At 36.7% G+C, this 25,260-nt stretch overlaps 2 protein-coding genes across 7 annotated transcripts; both read right to left on the bottom strand.

Moving 5' to 3' along the window:
- Positions 1-404: 404 nt before the first annotated feature.
- On the bottom strand, positions 405-17,687 carry LOC140004275 (endoribonuclease Dicer homolog 2-like). 3 transcript variants are annotated; one of them, XM_072066258.1, is made up of 23 exons: positions 17,292-17,687; positions 16,771-16,861; positions 16,474-16,651; positions 16,164-16,277; positions 15,619-15,753; positions 14,392-14,476; positions 14,227-14,291; positions 13,904-14,044; positions 9,300-9,428; positions 9,083-9,212; positions 8,853-8,946; positions 7,882-8,077; positions 7,588-7,748; positions 7,024-7,242; positions 6,666-6,892; positions 6,242-6,513; positions 5,712-6,145; positions 5,509-5,612; positions 4,735-4,931; positions 3,514-3,723; positions 2,896-3,306; positions 1,920-2,198; positions 405-1,542 (listed from the first exon to the last, which is right to left on the bottom strand). In XM_072066258.1, the coding sequence occupies exons 2-23, from the start codon at positions 16,842-16,844 to the stop codon at positions 1,168-1,170; spliced, it is 4,230 nt and encodes a 1,409-aa protein (XP_071922359.1). In that variant the 5' UTR covers positions 16,845-16,861; positions 17,292-17,687; the 3' UTR covers positions 405-1,167. The 3 variants fall into 3 exon arrangements, with proteins under 3 accessions (XP_071922359.1, XP_071922358.1, XP_071922360.1); XM_072066257.1 differs by having other exon boundaries at positions 8,853-8,952; positions 17,292-17,686; XM_072066259.1 differs by lacking the exon at positions 6,242-6,513 and having other exon boundaries at positions 5,712-6,003; positions 8,853-8,952; positions 17,292-17,685.
- Positions 17,688-19,837: 2,150 nt separating this feature from the next.
- Positions 19,838-24,533, bottom strand: LOC113707878 (uncharacterized). 4 transcript variants are annotated; one of them, XR_003452361.2, is made up of 9 exons: positions 24,177-24,530; positions 23,993-24,068; positions 23,263-23,302; positions 22,294-22,352; positions 22,185-22,222; positions 21,874-21,977; positions 21,656-21,709; positions 20,315-20,416; positions 19,838-20,211 (listed from the first exon to the last, which is right to left on the bottom strand). XR_003452361.2 is itself a non-coding variant. In XM_027230260.2 (9 exons), the coding sequence occupies exons 1-8, from the start codon at positions 24,428-24,430 to the stop codon at positions 20,370-20,372; spliced, it is 672 nt and encodes a 223-aa protein (XP_027086061.2). In that variant the 5' UTR covers positions 24,431-24,533; the 3' UTR covers positions 19,838-20,211; positions 20,323-20,369. The 4 variants fall into 4 exon arrangements, 3 of the variants coding, with proteins under 3 accessions (XP_027086061.2, XP_027086060.2, XP_027086058.2); XM_027230260.2 differs by having other exon boundaries at positions 20,323-20,416; positions 24,177-24,533; XM_027230259.2 differs by having other exon boundaries at positions 20,323-20,416; positions 21,914-21,977; positions 24,177-24,529.
- Between the last annotated feature and the right edge of the window lie 727 nt (positions 24,534-25,260).

Genomic DNA, 25,260 nt, shown 5'->3' with positions numbered 1-25,260 from the left:
GCCACATATACACTTTTGATGGCGAGCAAGGTTGAACGTTCTCTATTAGTTAACAATTTAAGGTTAGAAAACCTATTTTTACTTTGGATGGTCCCTTTTTTTTTTTCTTTTTTGACATTACATGGCAGCTATGCAGGAAGGGAAGAGGTCCAAATGGACCACAGGATTGATCTTTAATATATACCATACCTCAACATATAAGCATTAACCGTTTTTCACAAACAGTAGACGTAGCTACCATTTTCACAGTTGCCAATACCTTATCTAATCGACTCATGTTGTCATTTGTACACCAAGCAACCATTATTGCGATCCTTTTTGTTGTCCTTGAGTACTATCATACCACTGATATTAATGTAAACTTTTTTTTTTCTAAAACCGCTGTACAATGCATTTCAATAATCTGTAAAGATTAAAAACTGGGATTTGATTTTGATTCAAGAAATAGAACTTTGATAATCCATGGAGCAATATCATGATAAACAACATAATAACCTATAACCAAGTTAACACCTGAGGAAATTTTTCTGAGTTGCTGGCTTGGATGAGGAACCTGCCCGCCCAATATCAGAGTCTAATTTGCTTTTGTAGCATCACGGGGAAGAGGTTCTTCCACCGAATTCATGACAAAAGTTGCAACGCAAATTTTTCCAAACAATGACCAACTTTATCACCCTTCCTTTCTGGAACTCTTTACAAAACATGGAACTCTTTACACTGATATCCTCCAGTACTGTTGCTGGATAACATCAAAGTCTATCCAAAAGCTGCTTTCTCGATCTTTGAATCACGAACTGCCTACGTTGTAAAATCTGTCCCTGCCAATCCTTGCAACAATGCCAATTCCTGTACTGCTCTTCCCTTTCTTTCAGTGCTGTATCAATATCTGTTTTAATAAACACCGAATCTTGGGATTCTACGCCTTTATTTTATTGTTTTTTTTTTTGGGGAACCCATACAAGGGGGAAGGGGAATGGGGAAGGTTTTGAAAGTCGAATCAGCAGGCTAATGTCCCTGCTAGCTGAGCTGAGCTCGGCCTCTGGGACGGGTTTTGCACTTCTGCTGTTTTTGATGTTTGACTTGTTTGATCAGTGCTCTGCTCCTCTTCCTTTAGAATGGTACCTTTCCATCATTGATTACTAGAATGTTTACTAAGACTATATGCAACTACATCAACCTCGAGCTCCTCCCCTGAATATTAGACGAGCACTCCTTCAGTACTTTCAACAGAGCTTTGCAGGCTAATTTTTTTGCTGTATTCTTGTCTGCCGCAGAGTATGAGTAGTTGTGAGTGATACCATTTGCTTCAACCTCTAACGTGATCGTTGCCTTCCCATTCTCGTAATTCCAATCTGGCTTGTTCCTGATGTAACCTTCCTTCTGGCATAATTCATGGAACTCCCTAACCGGATGGAGCTTTAACTTGTCAGGTGTAATCATAGGCTCAAGAAGCGGCCTTATGCTTTGGAACACAACGTCCTTGTTGTATCCTGAATCGATCAGTATCGCCCCAGCAAGAGATTCAATAATATCGCCTAGCACCTATAAAATATCAGAAACATGAAAGTTGAATTTTATAAGAAAAATAGAAAATTAGCAAATGCAATCTTTTACTCAAAAGCACACTGCAGTCTAGAACATATGTGCCCGCTCAATAACAATTAACCTACATTACTGATCAAATTACCAGAGAATATCAATGAAAAAAAAGGGCGCGATTGGTAAGCGGAATTATTTCAATAGCCTATTAAGGAATATTGTTGTTGTCAAAATGGGTACAGTTATCACTCCCATCAGAACGTACTAACTATTACGAGGCTCACCTTTATGGAATGCTTTAAAGTCAAAATCATGATCTATTCTTTCAATATAATAAAAGAATCTTTTCTCAAAACAAGGCATGAGACAGGCAACATTACCTTAGGGATTTTTGTCTCCGATTCCCATCCAAAAGTTGAGTCCATTGATAATTGTTCAAAGTTTTGAACAGCACTCACGATGTGCCTTTGAAGCTCTTGTGAAGCATATAGAATGTGCTTATACAGTCCAGCCTTGACTGCAGATTGTGCATAGCAGTCGTTGCTCACTGATGCTGACCTTAAATCAGTTAATAGTCCAGGAGACAGCTCTGGATATTTAGCGTACAGATGCATGGTGATGAGATAATCCAACACAGCATCCCCAAGAAATTCTAGACGCTGATGAGAGAGGGGGGGGGGATTGGGGAAGGAGGGGAAATCAAGATGAGAACCCACAGAATATATCAACAAAGACGAAATAATAAGTCATGCTATCTTCAAAAAAATAGAAACCATCAACCATATGCAAATTACATTCTGATATAGTTTCAGTAGATGATTTCATTTGAAGGAACAATGTTTCACATATCTCCATAGTAATCTTCACCAAAAACAGATTTTATATTAGGGTAAATTACATATAACCTACCTGTGGTATTTCAGATTGCCACACGACGCCCTTAAGATTTCAAAAAGGCCACACCACTACCCTGTTGTTTTATCTAAAGTGCAAAATGCACGAAAGGAACTGTAGAGAACTTTGGCTAAAAATTGAAGAACATAATATTTGGAAGCACATCAAATTGGCATACATCAAAAAGCTGCTCTAATAGTGCAATATGTCTTGAACCACAAAGTTATACTATAAATGACAACCAAAAAAGACAGAGGACAAACCAACAAGTCATTTTTAACAGATGATTTAAATATCTTTACACTCAATTCAAGCAAATTAAACCTTGAATACAGAATCTTCAGCCAATTAAGTTGAGGCAATAGAAAAATAGATAAACAAAAAAAATTCTGAAAAAATCATAAATAGTAGGAAAATAAAATCGTATAGGTTTAACAGTAAAATAGTACATTCTTATATCACCTGATAACATCTTGGAATCTCAGGTAGCATGTAAGAACCATGAGTAAGTGCTTCAACAAGGAGAGAAGCATCACGGAATGAGTAGTTCAATAGAGACTCCAAGAATTTGACATTAACTAGCTGCTCTGGATTCACTTGCAGGGGCATCGTATATGGAACATCGACAAAATCAACCTTAATACCAAGCCATTCCAAAAATAACAAGGCTGCTATCTCACCTACTGTGCTAAGAAATGCACCAATGAGGGCCTCAACAACATCAGCCACCCTCTTACTTTTAATCTTTCTTTTCTCCCTTGCATAAACAACTCTTTTGGGTGGAAGCAGCTTTTTCTCCAGCCTGTACACTCCAGACTTATCACCAGGTATGATCCATGTTTTAGGATCAAACGGTTCATTGCGTACAAAGCCCTGTGATTTGCAAGAAATATGAGAAAAAACCAATCTACAGTGCAAAGGGTTGTCTGGATTACTAGCCAGCTATATATAATTCAAAATTTAGTCAACCTTGATGAGATGCAAAACATTTGTTAAAGCTACGTAGATGAAATTATTATGATGTGATAAGGATGCTCTGATGAGTTAAACTCTAATACAAGGTTAGCTAGGAAGAGTTACCGGGATATTATGATCACATCCTAGCTTGCATAATGAAGCATTGGAGATAATTTTATCTTTCTTGACACTAAGAATACCCTCGTGGTGATTTTGAAACGTTTTGAACAGTTGTTGACTTGCAGCGTACTTCAAAAAAGAGTCGCCAAGTGTCTCCAATGACTCCAAATGAAATTTTTCTTGACATTTTTTAGTTGTAATTGCCTCCAACACCTAGGATAGAAAGAATCATTTGCACAAAGACAATTAGGTAGTGAGATCCTCTTGAGAGATGAGAATTGATTTACATATCATGCCTCAAGGATATTTGACATAAAAAGCTACAGCTGCACAGATACAAATCAGTTACATGATTAACATAAACAAATTTATTGAAACATATATCCAACTTAAACCATTTATCAGGCTCAATTAGTTTGGCAGCTTCAACTACCCAAACTATTATATGGACACAAAATCCAAAGAGTGTACAAACGCTAAATTGTTCAAAGATCACAATTTCCAAAATGTAATTGTTGGCTTTCGACTCTTTACTAATTTACTTAAGCTTATGATGATAGTAGTACAAAGAAAATATCAGGCTGGTGTGATTAGCAAAGTTGTCTGGCCTTTTTGTTTTATTTAAAAAGCAAGTTGTCTCTGCATAGTTAAACTCAATTTCTGAAAACTTCGGTTTTTATCGGGCCAACTGGTATCTCAAGTCAGCAGCCTCACAGGCCACAGCATTTCCACTGGAAAGTTATACAGTCATCCTTTTAATTACTTCTGCCTCATTTAACCAAGCATAGGTGGAAGGGAAACCTAGAAGCGGAAGTGAAAGAAAGTTTTCCATCAATTTGGCTGGAGTAACTAGTAAAAAGAATGAAAAGAGGATTAAGGGCCCCAACAAAAATCAATTTGTTTTGAAACAGATAGATGCAAAAGTAATGATGGGCGTAACTTATAATTATTTATAACTCAAAAGAGACCACCTATTTCTATTTTACTGCTATTTCATTTCTTGGATGTGGTAAGGGTGGCTCTTACAAATTCACCAAGCCCCTTGCCTCACTAACACCCTTTGTTTGTCCAAGCATGGATTGCTCCTATTCTTGGATTTACCTCTCTTCCCAGTTGGCATACATAAACGGTATAGAACCTAAAATTGATAATATAACTCACTGGATACACTAATAGCTACACATCCATAAACTCATGTCCGCAAAAAATAACCAGATAACAAACCTTCATGGTTGGAATTGCATCATTTTGCATGCAGTGGTCCACGTGCATTCTTTTCAAATTGCCAGCTATTAAGAAAGACTCTATCCGATGCATGATGGATGGAGCAAATGAGAAGGAATAAAACGAAGCTATCGAGATGGGAGACATAATAACTGAACAGAGTTCTGGAGGTAACTCAACAGATGCTTTACTGGGTTCTACAAGAGGAGAAAAAGAGGAGGACCAGTCAACACACAGAGAACCATAGAAAATTAACATTACGTGTCATTTAATATTTCAGAAACATTACGGCAACAGAAAAATACATAACATGAATCCTAACCCAAATCCCACAAATGATATTTAACAGAATGCAATCTGCACTCTTTGCAATGGATTGTAATCCTAAAACTTTATCTTTATTTGTGATAATTTTCCATCATGTTCAGGAAAATATGTCAAGTAGTATATCTCATATGATGCCCCTGTAATGAACTATGATTCCTCCAATCAGTTAAAACTAGTGATCACGAGCAAGCCAACTATCAACACCATAATAGAGACATAACAGGAAAGCAGAAAAAATTAAGAGCAGAAAGTAAAATCTAATATAATACATCTAGTTGCTAAGAAATCTAAAGCTTTTGAGTGAAAATCTAGATCGAAGTAAAACCAAAATTCAAAGGGAAGGTTTTAGACACAAGAATTTGATGACCCTTTTCTGCTGACTCATACTGTGCTGAGGTAAAGTTTTAGACACAAGCATTAAAGTTGGAATGCAACTGATCAACCAACCTTTAGCTTTCTGATTTCTACATCTATGAAGGTAATTTCGCACTGTAAATAAAGGATTTCCTCTGAGTAATGATTCTCTCTCAAACTGCAATTTGATGCCATACCTGTAATGAATAGTGTTAGATTCTCAATTAAACCACCACAGAGAGGTGGAATGGTGGGACTCCCAAAAAAATAAGCATATAAAAAGTGAGTTCACAAACCGATTTCGATAATAAGCTTTGTAAGTAATAGATTCTCCATTTGTCAGCTCTAGCAGGGAGTTACTGTCCAAATCATGCAAAATGCCAGTAATGCAATACAAGTGACCATTGTGAGGAGTGAGAACTAAAGAATTCCCCAACATACAGCAGCAAACCAAAGCATCCTTCGTCCAGAAATATTGACGGTGACTTCTGGTACAACAAGCAGCCATATGCTTATTTGGAATATCTTCTTGTGGAAATAGCACCGAACTAACATACTTCCAATCAATTAATGCATTTCCACGTGAGCCTGTAGATGGAAGCAGAAGATAATCAAAGAGAGGGCATTCACTGTTCAGATGTAATCCACCCAATGCTTCATGTAGCTTATTCAGGTTGTGATCAAGAAGAGCCCTAAAAATTGTAACTTGAAATTTCCGACAAAGAAGAACCTGCACCAAATTTTCAATTACAAATGACAGGAGTCACTCCACTGCCACTGTTAAATGTGACAAAACATGACCATTTTGGCAATGTTACTGATTTACCTCTTCAGAAGCAAGAGTTATAGATCCAGCATAACTGATTTCTATTTTTAAGCTGCCCCTGTCAGCATCTAAATCAAAATTTAAAGTCTCCCCATGACATTCAAGGGTTTTCCTCACAGCAAGTACAATATCATGAGGCAGGACGTCATAATTAAACTCTGGCTGTAGCTTAATTAAATAGCAATAATATGACGTTTCAGAGTCATTCCCCGGGCAATCAACCAATTCTGGTGGGACATACTGTACTTGCTCTTCAACATATGGCTGACGACCTGTTGAGAGGTAAGTATAGTCCAAAAGAGATTGTATACATCTCAGCAAGCATCAATAGATAATGTATAAGAAAAAGACTGTCAATGGTTCTTTGATATCACAATTAAGAAAATTTCCAAAATAAAGTAAGAAAGAAAGATGCCAAACATACACAATTCTTGAGCCTGTGCTTCTTCCTCAACAATATCTGGCACAAGATAATCTGTCAAGGCTCCAATCTTGTGAAGCTGCTTGCATGCTTCTAGGCATGCCAATTGTTTCAATGTTTGGGTGTTGCCCTGAACACTGATAGTTTGTATTGGACTGCTCCTAGGAAGATGAAGAGTGCAAGTTCCTGACTGCTTGTCTACAACAACCCTTGGATAGGATTTAAAGTACCTAAAATGGAATAACAAGTGTATATAACAGTTATAATCATGTCCATATCAGGATATTCTGGCAAGTTGATGATCTAAGAAGCCAAAAATTAGAATTTGTCCCATATAGAGTAAAAGAGATCTAAAACAAACCCATCACAGGGAAGCCTTGAGCAGTAGAAGTAAAGCACTTGCACACTGGAACTAAGGTTTACAAACGCTCCTGTTGTTTGAACTTTATAACAAGCCTCCTTATGCACTTCTCCATTAAGCGGTGCACAGGGAACAAAGGCATGGCGCAGTGACTCCTGCCTCATTGTGTCCCCACTAGCCAGATAGTTTTGTACTCGAGAAAGAGTAGATTTATCCCCACTATAAGTTTAGATGATAAAATACAAAAATTAGGAGAGACACGAAATGGGGAAAGTATGTAAAACAATGTCATCAGTTCCCAAGTTTGTTCGTAAAAAATGAAACAATGAATGTTAATGCATAGCCCACGTTAAGCAACATTATTATGTCCTTTGCAACTAACCATCTATCTTGAAACTGCCACCATAGGCCAAAACCATTGGATGACAAAGAAAGCCACAAGATGCACTAAAGGAGAATGCATTTATGTCTTTTAATTGTGAGAGGATAGGCAGAGGGAAAATAAACACCTAAATATGCATTTCATTTTTGGTGAAGCAATTCAAAAAGGGATGATGAATCAACCTTTTAACCATTATTAAGAAGTCTGAATTTTGCATGCGAGCACGGCCACGGGACTGAATAAAGCTACACACAGTTGCTGACGGATCAAATCTAATTACAAGGTTGCAACTTTGAACATCCAAGCCTTCTTCTAAAATTGAGGTTGCAACAATGATGTTTAACTGCAAATACATGATTTATCCAAAGAAAAAACCATATATTTATCATGCTCATAGACAAGTTATTGAATTGTCCAGTAAATCAGTAAATTTATAACCAGGAAAAGATGTGTTAAAGAAACATATACAAACCCACCAAGCCCTTCCGAAATTCTTCAACAATTCGATGTTGTTTATTCCTACTCTGCGACTGCAGATTGGAACTAAGCCCCACCATATACGCTGTCCTCCATCCACTTTTGCTTGGGAGTAACTCATTAAGAAGAGCTTGAAGAACGATGGCAGTGATAATCCTTTCAGCAAAAATTATACATCTCAAATCCTTCTGGTCCCTGTAGAGATACATACATGACAAGCCTCATCAAAATGAACCTTGAAGCAAACTTCTAAGGTTTCTGACCAACATTTTAGTTCTTGGACATTCAGAAAAAGGGTAAAGCACATATTAGATTGAGCATAATTTTGACAAACATGTTTTAGATTGAAAATAAGGCAGAAAAATTAGTAATTTCAGACATATAACAAACACCAAAGGGAACTGAGCATTAGATATCTAGGCTCCAGAATTCCAACTTCAACAGCAGAAATACATAAAAATTCCAATTTCCATCAAACTAAATGTGACAGCCATTTGGAGCAAACATCAGACTGGTTAACATACTAGTCTAAGAATGAGGAATGAGCCAATCCATGCCTAGTTGCAGCATCCTAGACAAATGGCACAAATGTCAAAGTTATTGTTCTCAACCATTAATGTTTGGAAAACCGTGTTCCACAAGAACTTGGATCATTTGCTTCTTATGAAAAATGGATGAATTTCAAATGACAATTCTTGCTTGACATCCCAAGTCTACGAAGAATAGCATTTAGAATCCAAGCAATGATAAAGTTTCACCAAACAACCCCAAAATGTATAATTTATGAACACCTCCGCTTATAACTGAGCTAATGCAGGCTATATCTTAATATGATTATATGTTGCTAAGCACATTATACTGTTCATACCGACATTCAATATTTCCTCTCTTTTCAATAAATTCCAGAAGAAAACTAGAGAAATTGAAAAAGGGAGTCTAATACCCTTTAGGCTTATGTATGTTAGGCTACCTGTACTCAAGAAGGGAGTCAACGAGACATTTAACCTTTGAAGTTAGATACCCAGCACTGATGGCAGCTTTGGTATCAGAACTAATGCACCACTCTGGACCTAAGTTAACAGTGACAAACCAAACACTTCAGCAAGCAGATCTTAGGACACCAAAAAAACAGCACAAAATACAAGTAGAAGCAAAAAGTTAAAAAAAAAAAAAAAGAGAGAGAGAGAGAGAGAGGAGGACCAGATGGTATCCACTCAGAGAATATTGTAACAGCATCCGAACAGAAATTATTGATAATTGTTTCACCGCGATCATCCAATCTCCCCCATAGACAGACCTCAGTTTTAACACAAGCAAAGGACTCTGCAGCCTGATCAAAACAAGATTCAATAATCTAATGCAACCCGTTGAGAGATGCTCAGAATTATGCATCTAAATATTAGAAAGAAAGAAATACCTTCAGAGCCAACCAAACACCTAGTTCACTCAAACAAAACAACAAAGTTGAGAACAACTTGTCTAATTTTTTTCTCGTAGATTCAGCAATGGATTCTGGGAGACTTGATGCGTCAATAGAGTGCTCATACTGATAGGGAGTATATGAAAACTGTCAGAAACTCAATTAATTCCAAAAAGAGGAAAAATGGAAAAGGCTTCTAGTTCATAAAATTGACAAGAACTACTTTCACCTTCCAAAAAATAAAACAACCATATAATGAAAGACACAATGAATAGCCAGCTGTAGGAAATAATTTTCATCGTAAAAAAGTAAAGTAAATTCTTTAGATCAAGCTACATGTTTGTATTGACAACGATATATCTCCAAAGCATCAATAGAGTACTCAACCAAGGTTTCGAGTACATTCTATGCTAAAGGCGGTCAAATAAACTGTTAACTGGTATTTTGGGAGGAAAACATCTAGTCACCGTATTATGACTGACCAATTAGTATTTATAGGAGTACAAACCTAATAAACTATTTACAAGAATACCCTTACTAATTTATTATCTACAAGAATACTTATATTCTCTTAACACTCCCCCTCAAGTTGGAGCATATATATCATAAGCACCCAACTTGTTACAAATGTATTTCACCCTAGAACCCCATAAACTCTTGGTAAACACATCAGCCAATTGATCTACAGACGGTACATTAGATGTCTTGATGACCCCGTCAAGCAATTTCTCTCGAATGAAATGACAATCAACTTCAATATGTTTTGTCCTTTCATGGAATACTGGATTAGACGCAATATGAACAGCCGCCTGATTATCACACACTAAATTCATAGGCTGTTTATGCTCAAACCCAAGTTCCAGTAACATGCTCTTCAACCAAACCAACTCACACACAGTGTGAGCCATAGCGCGGTATTCAGATTCTGCACTTGATCTGGATACAACTGTTTGCTTCTTACTCTTCCACGACACTAAATTACCACCAACAAACACACAATATCCTGTAGTCGATCTTCGATCTGAGGCAGAACCAGCCCAATCTGCATCACTATATCCTTCAATATCAGTGTGTCCATGATTTTGATACAGCAACCCTTTTCCAGGAGCACTCTTAAGATACCTGAGAATCCGTATAACAGCATCTCAATGACTAGTACGAGGGGTATCAAGAAATTGACTCACAACACTCACTGCAAACGAAATGTCAGGTCTCGTTACAGTGAGATAATTTAATTTACCCACAAGTCTTCGATATTGCTTAGGATCATCAAGTAATGCACCTTGATCTCTTGCTAATTTCACATTGGGATCCATAGGGGTATCTACAGGTCGGCAACCTAACATCCCAACTTCACTCAACATATCGAGTACATATTTTCTTTGACATAAATAAATCCCATATTTAGACCGAGCTACCTCAATACCCAGAAAATACTGTAGATGACCTAAATCCTTTGTCTGAAAGTTTGCCTGCAAATTGGATTTAAGTTTCTGGATCCCCACAACATCATCACCTGTAATCACAATGTCATCAACATAAACAACTAATAAAATTTTACCAGCATTAGAATGCCGATAAAATACAGAGTGATCTACTCCACATCTTGTCAGACCGAACTCCATGACAACACTACTAAACCGGCCAAACCAAGCCCTCGGAGACTGTTTCAATCCATATAAGGATTTTTTCAAACGACAAACCAACCGCGGATTCTCCCCCTGAACAACAAATCCAGGAGGTTGTTCCATATATACCTCTTCTTCCAAATCTCCATGCAGAAATGCATTTTTCACATCCAACTGATGCAATGACCAATTATAAGTTGCTGCCAAAGAGATAAGAAGACGAACAGAGGTAATCTTTGCAACAGGAGAAAATGTTTCTAAGTAATCTACTCCATACACCTGAGTAAATCCTCTAGCTACCAGCCGAGCCTTCAATCGATCAATAGAACCATTAGGTTGCACTTTTATAGTGTACACCCATTTACAACCAACAACAGGCTTACCTGAAGGACGAGGAACAAGATCCCAAGTACCATTTTGTTCCAAAGCAGACATCTCTTCTTGCATAGCTAATCTCCAACCAGGATGATTAAGAGCATAGGTAATAGACTTAGGAATGGAGATAGAATCAAGGGAAGCAACAAAAGAAGAATATGACATAGAGAGACGAGAATAAGAAACAAAATTAGAAATAGGATGAGAAGTACAATGTCTCTTACCTTTGCGTAAAGCAATAGGAAGATCTAACTCACAGGAGGGCGTCATACCTGAATTTGAAGATTGAGAGTTAATTGGTGAAGTGCGTGGCATATCAGGAACTTTCTCAACTATGGAACGACGAGAGTAAACTTGAAGATGAGGACGAGATAATCGAGCTATGGAATCTGGTGGACTAGATGACTCAGGTAATAAAGGGGAAGGGACTGGTAAAACAGGAGAGGAAAAAGAGGGACACTGGTCTAACTCACAAGGCATACTTTGTTTGATAAAATATGGAGTGGATTCAAAGAAAGTAACATCAGCACAAGTAAAAAATCGATTTAAAACTGGACTGTAACATCTATACCCTTTTTGCGCTCTTGCGTATCCTAAGAAAATACACTTAATGGCACGAGAATCCAATTTATCCACCCCGGGAGTAAGCTGATGAACAAAGCACACACATCCAAAAATACGAGGAGGTAATTTAAACACAGGTTCATGAGGAAAAAGAATGGAGTGAGGTAATTGACCTCCAAGAATATTAGATGGCATGCGATTAATTAAATAACATGCAGTTAGAACTGCATCACTCCAAAATTGTTTGGGCACATTCATGTGCAACAATACTGTTCGAGCAATTTCGATTAAATGTCCAATTTTTCTTTCAGCAACTCCATTCTGTTGTGGAGTGTGAGGACAAGAGGACTGATGAATAATACCAGACTTACTCATAAAGGTATTAAAAGGAGTGGAAAAATATTCTTTCGCATTATCACTGCGAAGTATACGTACCGGCACACCAAATTGATTCTTTATTTCTGCAACAAATGCACAAAAAATGGAATATAGTTCTGAACGATCTTTCATTAAATAAAACCATGTAACTCTTGAAAAATCATCAACAAAGATTACAAAATATTTAAAACCTAACTTTGAAGTGACTCGACTAGGACCCCAAACATCAGAATGAACTAACAAAAATGGTTCAGAAACCCGTTTATTGACTCTAGGAGCAAAAGAAACACGATGATGCTTTCCTAACTGACAAGACTCACATTCTAACGAAGATAATTGACTTAAAGTAGGAACCAACTTTTTCAAATTTTGTAAAGACGGATGACCTAAACGACAGTGAATTTCAAGAGGAGAAACAGTAGCAGGACATGCTATCGGACCATTGAAGTTGAGAAAGTAAAGACCATTATGCTCATACCCTCCACCAATCGTCCTCTTTGTCTTCAAATCCTGAATGACAACAGAATCAGGAGAAAAAGTAACTGTACACTGTAGAAATTTAGTGAGCTTACTAACAGACATTAGATTAAAGGGCAAATTGGGTACGTAAAGAACAGAAGACAGCGGAAGTGATGGATTAATTTCTACAGTGCCTAGTCCTTTAACTTTAGTGGTAGATCCATCAGCTAAAGTAACATGAGGATATGGAGTAGACTCTTGAAAATTAGAAAAAATTTTAGAGGTACCTGACATATGATCAGTAGCCCCGGAGTCAATAATCCATGAGTCATTACCTTTTTGTGCTAAAGAAGCAGAGGGAAGAGATGCGTGATTTGTAGTTTGGTACTGTAGGAATTTAACATAATCCTCCTCAGATATAGTAACAGTCTTCTGGGACCCATGTGCTGAAAAACTCGATTCAATGTGGTCATTAGTAACCGCATTAACAAACCTTTCAACCATGGCGAATGGCACATCAAACCAAAGAAAAGGTCAAAACTCGAGATGACAGTGACGTGTGAACAGTATGCCGTGAACAGTGCGGCGCGTGAACAGTACGGCGTGAACAGTGCCGCGATGAACAGTGCGGCTGAACAGTACTTTTGACTAAATGTTTAACCCTAACCCTAGGACTTTTGCTCTGATACCATGTTAACTGGTATTTTGGGAGGAAAACATCTAGTCACCGTATTATGAGTGACCAATTAGTATTTATAGGAGTACAAACCTAATAAACTATTTACAAGAATACCCTTACTAATTTATTATCTACAAGAATACTTATATTCTCTTAACATAAACATTTTGGACTTCAATTGTCAGCTGATACTTTAGTCGTGTGTTCATGGATTCATTATCATTGGTTAGTTATGGCAATGTTTAAATGCTCACTCATATTAGCAACATTTGGCATCAAGATATCTTCAGCCCCTATTTTGCTTACAAATCACTTCATATATCCAAGTCATTTTTCACTAAATGGCATGTTTGTAGCTATATTTGCTTGTAAATCCATATAGAACATCTCGTGGGGCTGCATTGCTAAACTTTTGCTGGTGAATCTTGAAAATCCCACCACCAAGCATTCTACCAGAAGCATAAAAGAACATGTGACCTAATAAGCATGAAACTTAAGTATGCAAAACTGGAACAAACCTTCTCTCTCAAAATCTTCAGTCCATTGGCCACACGTTCAAAGACAATATAGGGAATATCCATGTGTTTGTAAAACTTTAGTTTTGGAGTTGAGAAAGGGATATACTCCGCCAAAACAGATTCGCTGATGCATGTATAGACCTTCATCCACAAGAAAAAGTGGTAAACATCATAAATTTCATGATGCAACTATACTTCACAAAAACTATAGAGCATAAGCTGCTAGATCTTCCAATTTGTTCTCGTGCTACCATGTATAATAGACAGGAATCATTTCCTTGAAATATATGCAGGAAGAAAGGACATGTATGTAAAGAAGTAACCTTTGAATTCATAAGGTTCTCAAGTTCATGAATATGTTGCCAGCATAGTGAAGATGAGCTAGAACCTGCATCAAACAGGACCACAAACAAATAACTCAGCTACAACCACTTGCCATTTTTCAATAACCAGAAAAATCCAATAGTATATGAAACGATATAACAAACCTTTCGCTTTGATAGGAGATGCAGTCATCCCAAATATTCTAGGAAGGTCTGAAAAGTTTGAGTTCATGTAAAGATGGTAGAATTCCTGTCAAAAGATTAAAATTCTCATGATTCATGTCTTCAAAGTACAAACATTTCAATCAAGATATCCACTTTTAAGAACATATATCAACAGTTACATCATTAGTTTTAAGCAATGAACCAACATTTCAATCAATGACAGTATTATACAGTTTAGGTCAAGCTTATGCATTTTTAATTAAATAACAATGAGCTGCCAAAACTGCAATGCAAGACCAGATCAAATTCATTTTTCCTTAAAAATAAATGGTCACCACTGAAAAGTTCAATAACCTCAAAGTACAACCTCTAATTACAAGGATCTTGGTCATGTATTAGCCTGAAACCTCTTTGGAACAGAACTGAGTGGTCACAGGTAAGATTTAAAAGTCAATGACAAAATACTTTAGTGAGAAACTAATACCAGAAAGCTTGCATATAACTTGCGCATTCTTCTAGTCATTTAAATGCATAAGAAAACACCATTTGCATGGTCCAAGGAGTAAGTTAAAGGGATAAAAATAAAGAGACATAATAGAGCGAAACAAGATAATCTATCTTTGCTGCTTTCATAAGATGTAATTCATGTATAACATTCGGAGTAATTGATTGTCTGCTTAAATTTTCTCTCTAATGAGAAAGGAAGATCGGACAACATAGCTGGAAATGAAGATCTAAGCAGCAGAGCAAATAAGCTTTTGCATTCACATCGGCTTGAGTAAATGTCCCAAAAATTATTGATAGCTCAACAAAATGAGTTGAGCTAACTTCAAGCCAAAGAGGTGTTAGATTAAGACATCTAGCATTGGTTACAGAAAGACCTAGATTGAACACTGATGATAAATTATCTTGGTAACCAAAGAGAGGTAGAAGGAGTAGATGTTGGAGAGTGGTCTGCTAGCACATGGCTTCTACCTCAGGGAAGAAATGTTAGTGTTATGCTAATTTAGAAGATAAAGAAAGGCAAGTCTTGTATGCAGTCGATAAAAGAAGCAGGTATATGCAGCTTGCGATATATAACCCCTTATGGCATTTTGCATTCTACAAAAACTCTTGAAGGTGTAAACTATGATCAATTTCAATCACGTTCCAGTATTTACCTAATGAAAATATTACTTAAAAAGCACGTCATGTCATGCTGAGAATATCATAAATAAGTTTATTTACCGTCATAATGCAAGCATATGGGTGTTTGCCCCTTGCATTGTGGCATTCATCAAAAATGAGAACCTTAATCAAGTCGAGTTTCAGAAAACCATGCCTCAAAGCAGAAAGTAAAATTGCTGGAGTCATCACAAGCACCTGAAACAAGTAGACCAACTGGTTAGGCGTGTTGAGGATTGACATGCGAATACAAACCGTGCAAGTTAACTAACTGACTCTAAAATTTTATCCTTATCACAACCGTAAGCCTTAAGTTTATCATAGTAGACTTCAATGACATTTAACCACATTAGGTTTCCTCCTTTGCACATACATCTAGATGTTCATCAAATAATTACAATCATTCGCTCTTCGATGCACTTCTCAAAACATTTTGGATATAGCCCAATGGAAGCATCAAAGACAGAATTAATACCGGAATAAGCAGTTCAAAAAGGTCAACAATAAATATAAGATTTATCATTTTGAGATTTCAAGTTTTGAATATCAGCAGTTGTTCAGCACCATTTGAAAACCGTTACAATGACACAAAGAAAAATTGAGCACACCTCAAACTCGTCAACCTGCTGCTTCCATGTAGCAGCATCCCAGTAATCAACGCCCATATCTCCCCAGTACTTGCCAACTTTCAAGTCAGTGTGCATCATGACAGCTTTACTTTGCTAATGACAAAAGTTATTAACAACAATCAGATAAATATAACAGAGTTCAAGGATTGTGTTGATAGCATGTCGACTAACTACAAAATTTGCATGAGTTAGTGCACAAAATATTCAACAAGAAAAGAGAGAAAATAAAGAAGACTCAAACTTGGAGGGAACAATACAATAAGCATGAAATGGTCATTGTAGATTTAACCTGCTCCACCAATACAACAGTTGGGACCAAGAAAACAGCAAAGAAAGGTTTAGGCTTTCGTATAAGGTAGGCATAGCTACGCAGAAGCATGATTGCAATAAGCGTCTTTCCAGAGCCAGTCTCTAAAAACACAATGGTATTCTGCTTGATTGCTTTCTCCAATGCTTCCAGTTGATAGCTGTCCAGAACAAACAAAAGAAGATTGAAAAAGATTGTATCTTTTTTTATCATTTTAAGAAAACAGAACATAGCAGAGTAAGAATACATGTAATTTCTGGAATTGATGAGGAAGCCTACCTTCTAGCAAAAGGGAGAGGATCAGCACCACAATGTTGATTTCTTCCATCAATTTCCATATCAATCGGCTCCATAGGCTTCCTTTCCCTTTCTATTTCAAGAAATCAAGAACACAGTTTAATCTCAAACCCCGTAAAAATGAAGTAAAAAGAAATCAACCGCAGCAACAGAGACATAAAGTAAGCATTTTCACGAACAACAAGGGACCATTACCAAACCTTGATTCACTTTTTGCATGTAAGCATTCATATTTGAACAGTACAAAATAAAACAAACGCTCTGAGGCCTTAAAGAGTGAAATGCAGACAAACTTACTAGAATAGAGCTAAGGTTGAATCACCCCAATAAAAAAAATAAAAATAAAAATCAAGATGCCACTGTTGACACTTGGTCGTCTGCAATTTCTGAAGTCTAATAGTACAACCGATGATCACTTCTTGAAACCAAGAAAAAGAAAGATGCTATCTTTAAACTAGTACAAGAACAACAGAAGCATCAGCCGCTCAAAAGGGACTACTTACATTTGATAGGAGAACCGAAAAGACACAATAATGTAGACTGATCTTAGGAGGATAGAGGCAGGGAATGGGAGTCAGGATGTGGAGAAATGCGGGGCAAAATGATCGCAAATAAATGCTACCCTTTAGCTTTCCGAGCAAGGAAGCAACAGTGAAGTGATGCTGTACTAGTAAGAAACAAAAAGTGACGGTGGTGTAGTGCAGTGTTGGACTGTAGTCAGCGTAGTGGAGTAAATGAAAGTGATTGATCAGGAAAGTGGAATCCCACTTCACATATTCACGTATTCACGTAGCATAGCAGCAGGAGCGCGCTCCCCAACTTTCTTTTGCTTCGGTCTTAAGCGAGACAAAGGGAAATTTGAAGGACACTTGGCGGAATTTTGAAGGACAATTGCTGTTTCCGAGCTGCTGCTGCTGCAGTCAATACAAACAAACAAACGAGCACTAAGTAGGAATGGCAACGCTTGGGGCTGGTGACGCTTGGGGCGAGCCGCTCCCAGCCCGCAGTAGGGATTAGTTGGGCCGTACGGTATTACCAGTCCATGGGCCCAGATACCCTACTGCGCAAAAAAAAAAAAAAAAAAAAAAAAAAAAAAAAAAAACTAAGTAGGAATGGCAACACCACTGGCCATTTGGTCCCGTGGTCATCACCATTAAAGGTGATGCTGGAGGTCAGGGGTTCAATCCCTGCCTCCCACAAATTTGCCACAATTTGTGGCGGTCTTAATTGACCTTCATCGATGGAGTCTGTACTCACATCGAACCCCTTCCCCTTAGACTAGGCTAGATTAGGTTATAGGACATCTATCGTTGCGAAAAAAAAAAAAAAAAAGTAGGAATGGCAACAGTCCCCCGCCCCACTTCTCACGGGGTAATTAGTAATTTAGTATAAATATATTAATATAACTAATCATAATTTTTATTAATATAAATATATAATTATTAATATAACTAATAATATTAATTATATTACATAGGCATAATTTGATATTTATAACTAATACTATTAAATATGTTTTGTATATAATTCATATATATATGTATATATTATTATTATTTTATTTAAGCGGGGGACGAGAGTATAGTCCCCGGTCCCCTGCCCCATTTTTCAACGAGGAAAGCATTTTATCCCGCGCACAAGTGGGGGAATGGGGTGGGTGTCCGCAAGTATCTGCCCTAATTGTCATCCCCTATAAGTGAGGTGATATTTACTAAAATAACCAACTAGCTACCAAAAGTTTGGCTTTATTTAGGTGTAGGTCAAGGAATCAAAATTTTTAACCTGCATTTTTTAAAAATTCAAGTTGCCAGCTGATGCATATGTGTCCGTCTGAGCCAAAGGGATTCAATCCTCTCCCGATTTTCCTTGGACCTCTTTAGGTCTCCCCAATAGATTCAATCAGAAAAAAAAAAATTTCTACTGAAACAAACAAACAACAATAACATGGAAAAAAAAAAAAGGGAAAAACAGGTGCTGCTGGCTGCTGCACGAGGGTGCTCGGAGTTCTGTTGGTGTTTGCCCACGAGGGGCTCCTGCAGTCTCTGAAAATCTCAACCATGTCCCCCTTTCGGGCTGTATGGTGCACCAACGGAGTTGCACCGGTACTAATTTTTGAATTAGGAATTATCAGATTAGAAATCCCCTTGAGTAAATTGTGGGATAATCAAAATTCACAAATACTATCGAATTTCCTCTATCAGGACTAGTTAAGATTTGAAAATCCCCTTGGATAAATTGTGGGATAATCAAAATTCACATGTACTATTGAATTTCCTTTGCCAGGACTAGTTAAGATTTGGGCTTGCCAAAAGAGTTGATTTAGTTGGTAAAAATTGATCATTTTTTTTTATAAAAGATCACGTGTTCGAATCTCGCTATTATATAAGGGTTGTATTGATAGAAGATTTTGTCAAAACTGATGTAAACGACCCGACCCGTGGTAGTGATTAAAATCAAACCCATCTAAACATTTCAATGCCTGAAAAAAAAAAAAAAAAAAAGATTTGGGCTTTGTGTTGAAAACACACATCCTGCCAATTAGAGCTTTTTTGATAGGAGATTTATAAGACATAAGTAATAATATAAGGTAAATCTCTTCTCCTCCTTGACCTTTTTCTTATCAAAAAAAAAAATAATTGTTCTTTTTTTTTTTTTTTTTACATAAGACTGTTTTCATTGTAACACATTAGCATATTAGCTAATATAAGCAGTGCATGATCACAATTGCAACGTGACAAAATCATTTTTCTATTTTTTAAAAATTCCTATGCCCCTATGAATGCCTTTCTGGAGCTGGACATTTATGTTGCTGCTCCCTCCTTCAAATCAAAATATAGCATGTGAAACATAATCACTAAATTTTATACCACATAATCCAAGATTTAGAGGGCTTATCTTCAAATTCCTTATCTCGTTCCATTTCTTAAATCTCACTTCTCTCCTGCTAGAAATTTTTTAAAAAAAAAAAGTAAGGAATTTCTCTCCCTCGCTCCTGACTATAGTCCCTATTTTAGCTAATTGTGTTTTTGCTCCCTTTTTCTTGTCAAAATGAAGGAGGAAGACAACCAAGTCTGCTTTTCAATTACAAGGAATAATCATCTTCAAACACGTACAACATCAATACTATGAATCAGATACAAAACAGACATCTTTTCGTCCAGTTATATGATTCATACATCCATGGACCAGGTCTCTTGGCTCCCGGAATACAAGTCTGACCAATTCCTTTCTCCTCATTTGGGTAATCACCTTGTAATGCGAAAATAACTTGGCTCTTGAACTGCAAATGCAAAAGGGAGCATTGATACGCATTGGTTAGTTGACAGGTACTAATATACCCTGTGACATAAACCCTCGGCACATCCCCTATAGCTCCTGAAATTTGATCAAAATCTGATTCATCTGAGGTTGATGTCTTCTAATCTGAAATTAACACAAGAAAATGCACGAGGAATCCAATTAGTCTAGGCACTCAGTTTTGTATAAAGGGAGAATACAAAATGGCAAACCAAAATTAAAGGCTCACTTTCACACCAGCCATGGATAGAAGTTTTTGTGATGCAACGTAGGTAGTTTGAGAGTTATCCAACCTCTTCTCCACAAAGTATATCACTTCTGACACACCTGACTGCAATTTTAAGAAAGAATTAACATATCAAAAACGCAAAGATATTATCTTGCATGGCCGCAAAGCATATAGTTCTGCAGGGTAACACGGGATCAAGATCTAAACATCACCAGAATACACATTAATTTCATTGTTAATCCATCTCTTACATGTCCAATCCTTTGAAGACTTCCCCTCAATCATCTTTGAATCACATTCAACATGGATATGGTATGGCATGCTTAAAAATTACACAGATTTGCACTCGCTATTTTTTCTTGTTTGCTTTCTTTTTTTCTTTCTTTCTTTGGTTGGTTGGGATCATTTTCTATTTCAAACTGCTTTTAACTGGTTCCTAGAAAACTTAAGCATCCAAATCTATGCTACAGGAATACAAAACTTGTGGTTCAGCAATAAAGATGGAATGAAGAACTAAACAGCACTTGGATACACATAGTATCACTGTTCATGACAAGAGCCATGTTTTGAAAGAGTTATTAACAGTTTTATGTGGCATGATATTCCTTGAGAACATCTACAATCCAGAAATGCAAATTTCAGATGTCATAATGCACGGAAAAACAGGAGTTTCAAGGGAAAGATGAACACCATTTTTGTTTGTGAAAGTTTATATGAGAACTTGAGATTCAAGTCAGCATGGTAACTTTGCCTTTATATCTTGTCGACCTTGGAGCTATTTGGTAATTCACATACTTGTACAATTTGCTACAGGAGTACCATCACAGAAATTAGTTGCCAGTCGTGACTGTGTTCAGATGGGCCAATATGGAAATTTCATCCATTATAAAGATAAAGAGGCCACTGCAGGTGAGCACTGGACTTAATTTCTTCTTTTTCCTTCAAGCATTTTACTGCATTCACAGCATTTTTAGTTCCCAAAGCTAGCAACGCAACCAACACATGCATAAGCATACAGATCAGCATGCATCACTTTCTGCAACTTGAGGGACTAAGCTCGAATACAGGAATATGCTTAAGGAAAAAACTATGGCTTTATTATGTAGTTCCTTGTCAAATAAAACTGTCATAGTGTCCCTTCAATGTGATCAAATATGTTTCTTTTTCTTCTATTTTGACCTCAGCATTACTTAGCTGATATTTTGTTCTTATGCAGTTTCTGAATGTGTAAAAGGTAAATTCAGAGTAAAGTTTATAAAATAATATTAATTGCTAAAGAAAAATAAAAACTCTTTACTCCTAGAGTTCAAAAAAGTGCAAGAAATGATCAGCCTTCTTTACCTGGATAATAATCTTTGCACATTCGTTGCATGGAAACATAGTAACATAGAGTTTCTGCAATGACAGAAAAATCACAGGCTTAGTCAAAGAGTTACTCCATGACCAGATTTAACATGAATATTACAAAAAGATCACTTTCTTGTATGTATTTTTTCATCTCTTGGATTTCCATTTTGTGTTGGATGAGGGAGGGGGAGGACAGGTGGGAAGAAAGGTACCTAAGAACTGAAGAAGAGAGAATTCAAAGTTGGAGCTAACCTGTCCTGCAGCAGATGCATGATTTGTATTAAGAATTGCATTGACTTCAGCATGACAAACATAACTGCAAAGAGACAATCAAATGGAGAAGATGCACCAGGTTATCAAAACCCTGTGAGGTAGAGATGAAGGAGAGGTGGCTGACTGACTATGATCATCAACCAAGAACAGTTTATTGTTGCAGACCAATATGAATGGCAAAGAATGCTTTACATCATTGATCACAGGATTGCATAAAGACAAATTTTACTTGTTAGATTTTATAACTTACGGGTACTTTGTCTCCAGTGGATTTCCGTTCTTGGATTTCTGCAATGTGAAAGATGGGCTCAATATCACAGAAATTATTCTACCAATTTCCTAATCTAGAAACCACCTACCTTTGACCATGGAAGCATATCGTCCGAACACCCACGTGGGAATCCATTATAGCCAATGCCTGGGAGGAAAAGATAATTTTAAAAAATCCTGTAACCAGCCAGATAGCGAGCTAATTGCCAATCTTTTTTGTTTCTGGAATGAGGTGATAAAAAATTTGTACACAACAAAACAACCAATTGATGTATTCCAAATGCATGTGTGCTAGTTCACTTTTGTGTGTGTGAATGAGTGTGTGTGTGTGAGAGAGAGAGAGAGACCATCCCTTAAAGGGGAAGGCCCTAGTTTACTTCATTAAATCCTTTTTGTCCTTTAAAGCACAAGACCATAATTTACTTCATTGCAACGGTTTCACTTGACTATCAGACTTAAGAGGAGTCCAGGCCTTCAGGTATGACACAACCAGCAAATTTTATTTCACTGGGAGAAAAACCACCTAATAGGTACTCGTCAGCAAAACCCTTTAACAATTGAAACATGAAATATGTATAACATAGACCTATCACACTGAAGTCCATTACATTGCAGTGCTTTTGCTTAACAAAGAGTCAAAGACACCTCCTCTTCCCCCCCCCCCCCACCCCCAGGTCCAAAGAGAGAGATTCTATACAGAGTAGCAATTTTTTTTCCTGTGTAGTCAGGTTTCCATGATATAAAAATTAGGGTCATAGGCCCTTGATTAACCTGTCATTCAATGGAATGCTCAACTTCCCAAACATGAATTCCCAAATTACCATATCCTTTAGCAATAATATATTCTACACAGAGGCCAGAGATGGACCTTTCAAACAGAGGCCTTTAATTTTTCAAAATCTGATGTACACATGTACGTTGATATACCTGCAAATTAGATGTATATGTATCTAGTGCTTTGACCTTACCACAAAAAGAATTTACATGTATGTGGTTTGTGGGAGAAGCAGGAAAAAGGAATTGCTCTACAAAGAAATGGGTGCCTCTAGCATCCTTACCTAATATGATGCCATTTTGACTGACCAAACATGCACCAACCTGCAACGTCAGCAGAAACATGTGGCTACTTTCAATATCCAAAGTGCAAAATACAACAAAAGCATGTAACCAAAACCTGCCCAACAAAAAACATTTATAGAGAAATGTTCATTATCCTGCTATTCACAGATGCCCATCCCCTGGCACCTCCCAAAGAAGAAAACAAAATTCAAACTTACGAAGGGGAGATGCCACTTTTATATGGCCCTTCATATTGCAATGTAGCAATCTGTCCTAATAAATTTTGCAACGTAAAACGCCCAAGCTTTAATTTTTCATCGTCAAAAAATCAATCAGATATATCGTCCCAACTTTTCTTCATCAACTAGGTCGAACAACAATAAATGGATTAATTTATGAAACCTCTCCAAGTTCACTTCTTTTTTACTCCAGAAACTTAGAAGAAATAGAAAGCACATAGACTCGTAGTATAACAACAATTGCTTACTAAAAAATGTGTCTAAAAGTAATGTAAAACCCACGAAATCTTCCTTCCTTCTTTTATCCTCCTGAACTAAACCCAAAAGGGGCGATAAAAAATAAATTAAAATGAAAAAAAAAGATACACAAATTCTTTTCTCTTACTTTCTCTTGCTATGTTGCTCTAAGTTCCTTTTTTAAACTCCTCATCAAGGGAAAAAATGAACTTTCATTTTTTTCTCAGCAAAAGAAAATTTAAAAGATAAATACCTGCCTATTGGGATCTTTAGACCTCTCAGCTGATAGAAATGCTATTGCCATAAAGTAGTCATCCCATGACAAATATCTGTTAAAATCAGCAATCAAGATTAAATTACCATTACAACTCAATACCAAACCACAAATTAGTAGGATAGTTACAACAAGAATCAAAATTAAGCTGAAATTAACTGACCCTTTTCGTTTGGAGGGATCAAAAGGGTTCAAGGGTTGAGCTTTAATCTCCCGACTCTCATCAGAGCCGTTAGACGACGAATTGAAGACGACGACGTTGCTGCTGCTCCGGCGGCCGTTGGAGGTGGCGGAGGAAAAGGGGAAGCGCTTTCTTTTGCCGTTGAAGAAAAAGTAGAAAGATATAACCGAAGTTGAGGCTAAAGCACCCAAAACCGCCGCAGTTGATAACACCACCCAATCTCTCGAGGAATTCATAGCCTCGATCTGAAACACACATAACACACTGAGTGTGTTTGGATTGAAAAGTTTTGAAATAAAATAATTTGTTTGTAAATTTCAATCATTTTTTATATTTTTAATCACATTTTTATCATATATATATATATATATATATATATATATATATATATATATATATATATATATATATATATATATATATATATATATATATCACATCATAAAAATAACAACAGTAATTATTTTAAATAAATCGTCCAAACAAACTCGGTTTTGCACACTGAGAAATGTTGGAATTTTGAGGGGGAGAGAGATAAATTTTGCCGCCAAAAAAATAGAAAAGAAAAATCAAATTTGAGTAACCCGACCAACGGGACGTTAGAAATGACGTTAAACCGTCGGTAGTTTTGACGAAATCTTTTGCCATTTCAAAATCTGCCAAGGACTCGGTCTCCCGCTCAATTGTGGTGTAGTTCTCTTCTCTACTTCTGCTGATGTAAGCAAAGGCACCGTTTGGATTTTAATTTTTGGAAGAGAATTTGGGAATGAAAATTAATTTCCTACACTAACGTATGCAGTGGCATAATAAGATGAAAAGACGGTTAAGAACATATTAAAAGAATGAATTTGACAGCACAATTTTAAAAAAGCAATGGCATTCTAGTAGTATAATTGTTTAAAATATTTTGGTGCTTTGGTCTCAGTCCTTAAAAAGTTAAAATTAAGAATGATTAATGTTAAGAGGACACCTAATGTGCGTGCAATTAGAAAATAATTAAAATGAATCAATTTTATATAGATTTTATTTGTTACATTAAAAAAAATTACATAAAATTTTCATGAAA

Source organism: Coffea arabica, chromosome 9e, assembly GCF_036785885.1.
Source record: "Coffea arabica cultivar ET-39 chromosome 9e, Coffea Arabica ET-39 HiFi, whole genome shotgun sequence".
NCBI lineage: Eukaryota > Viridiplantae > Streptophyta > Magnoliopsida > Gentianales > Rubiaceae > Coffea > Coffea arabica.
This window is presented reverse-complemented; position numbering and strand designations above follow the sequence as displayed.

Coding starts and splice junctions, on each gene's coding strand:
- LOC140004275 (XM_072066257.1), bottom strand. CDS start 16,844: ATGGAGCCGATTGATATGGAAATTGATGGAAGAAATCAACATTGTGGT. Junction 6,146..6,241: donor TAACTCTTGCTTCTGAAGAG/GTAAATCAGTAA, acceptor AATTTGGTGCAG/GTTCTTCTTTGTCGGAAATT. Junction 3,724..4,734: donor ATGCAATTCCAACCATGAAG/GTTTGTTATCTG, acceptor TTTCTATCCTAG/GTGTTGGAGGCAATTACAAC.
- LOC113707878 (XM_027230257.2), bottom strand. CDS start 24,430: ATGAATTCCTCGAGAGATTGGGTGGTGTTATCAACTGCGGCGGTTTTG. Junction 24,069..24,176: donor GATCCCTCCAAACGAAAAGG/GTCAGTTAATTT, acceptor TGATTTTAACAG/ATATTTGTCATGGGATGACT. Junction 20,212..20,314: donor TATCCATGGCTGGTGTGAAA/GTGAGCCTTTAA, acceptor TGTTAATTTCAG/ATTAGAAGACATCAACCTCA.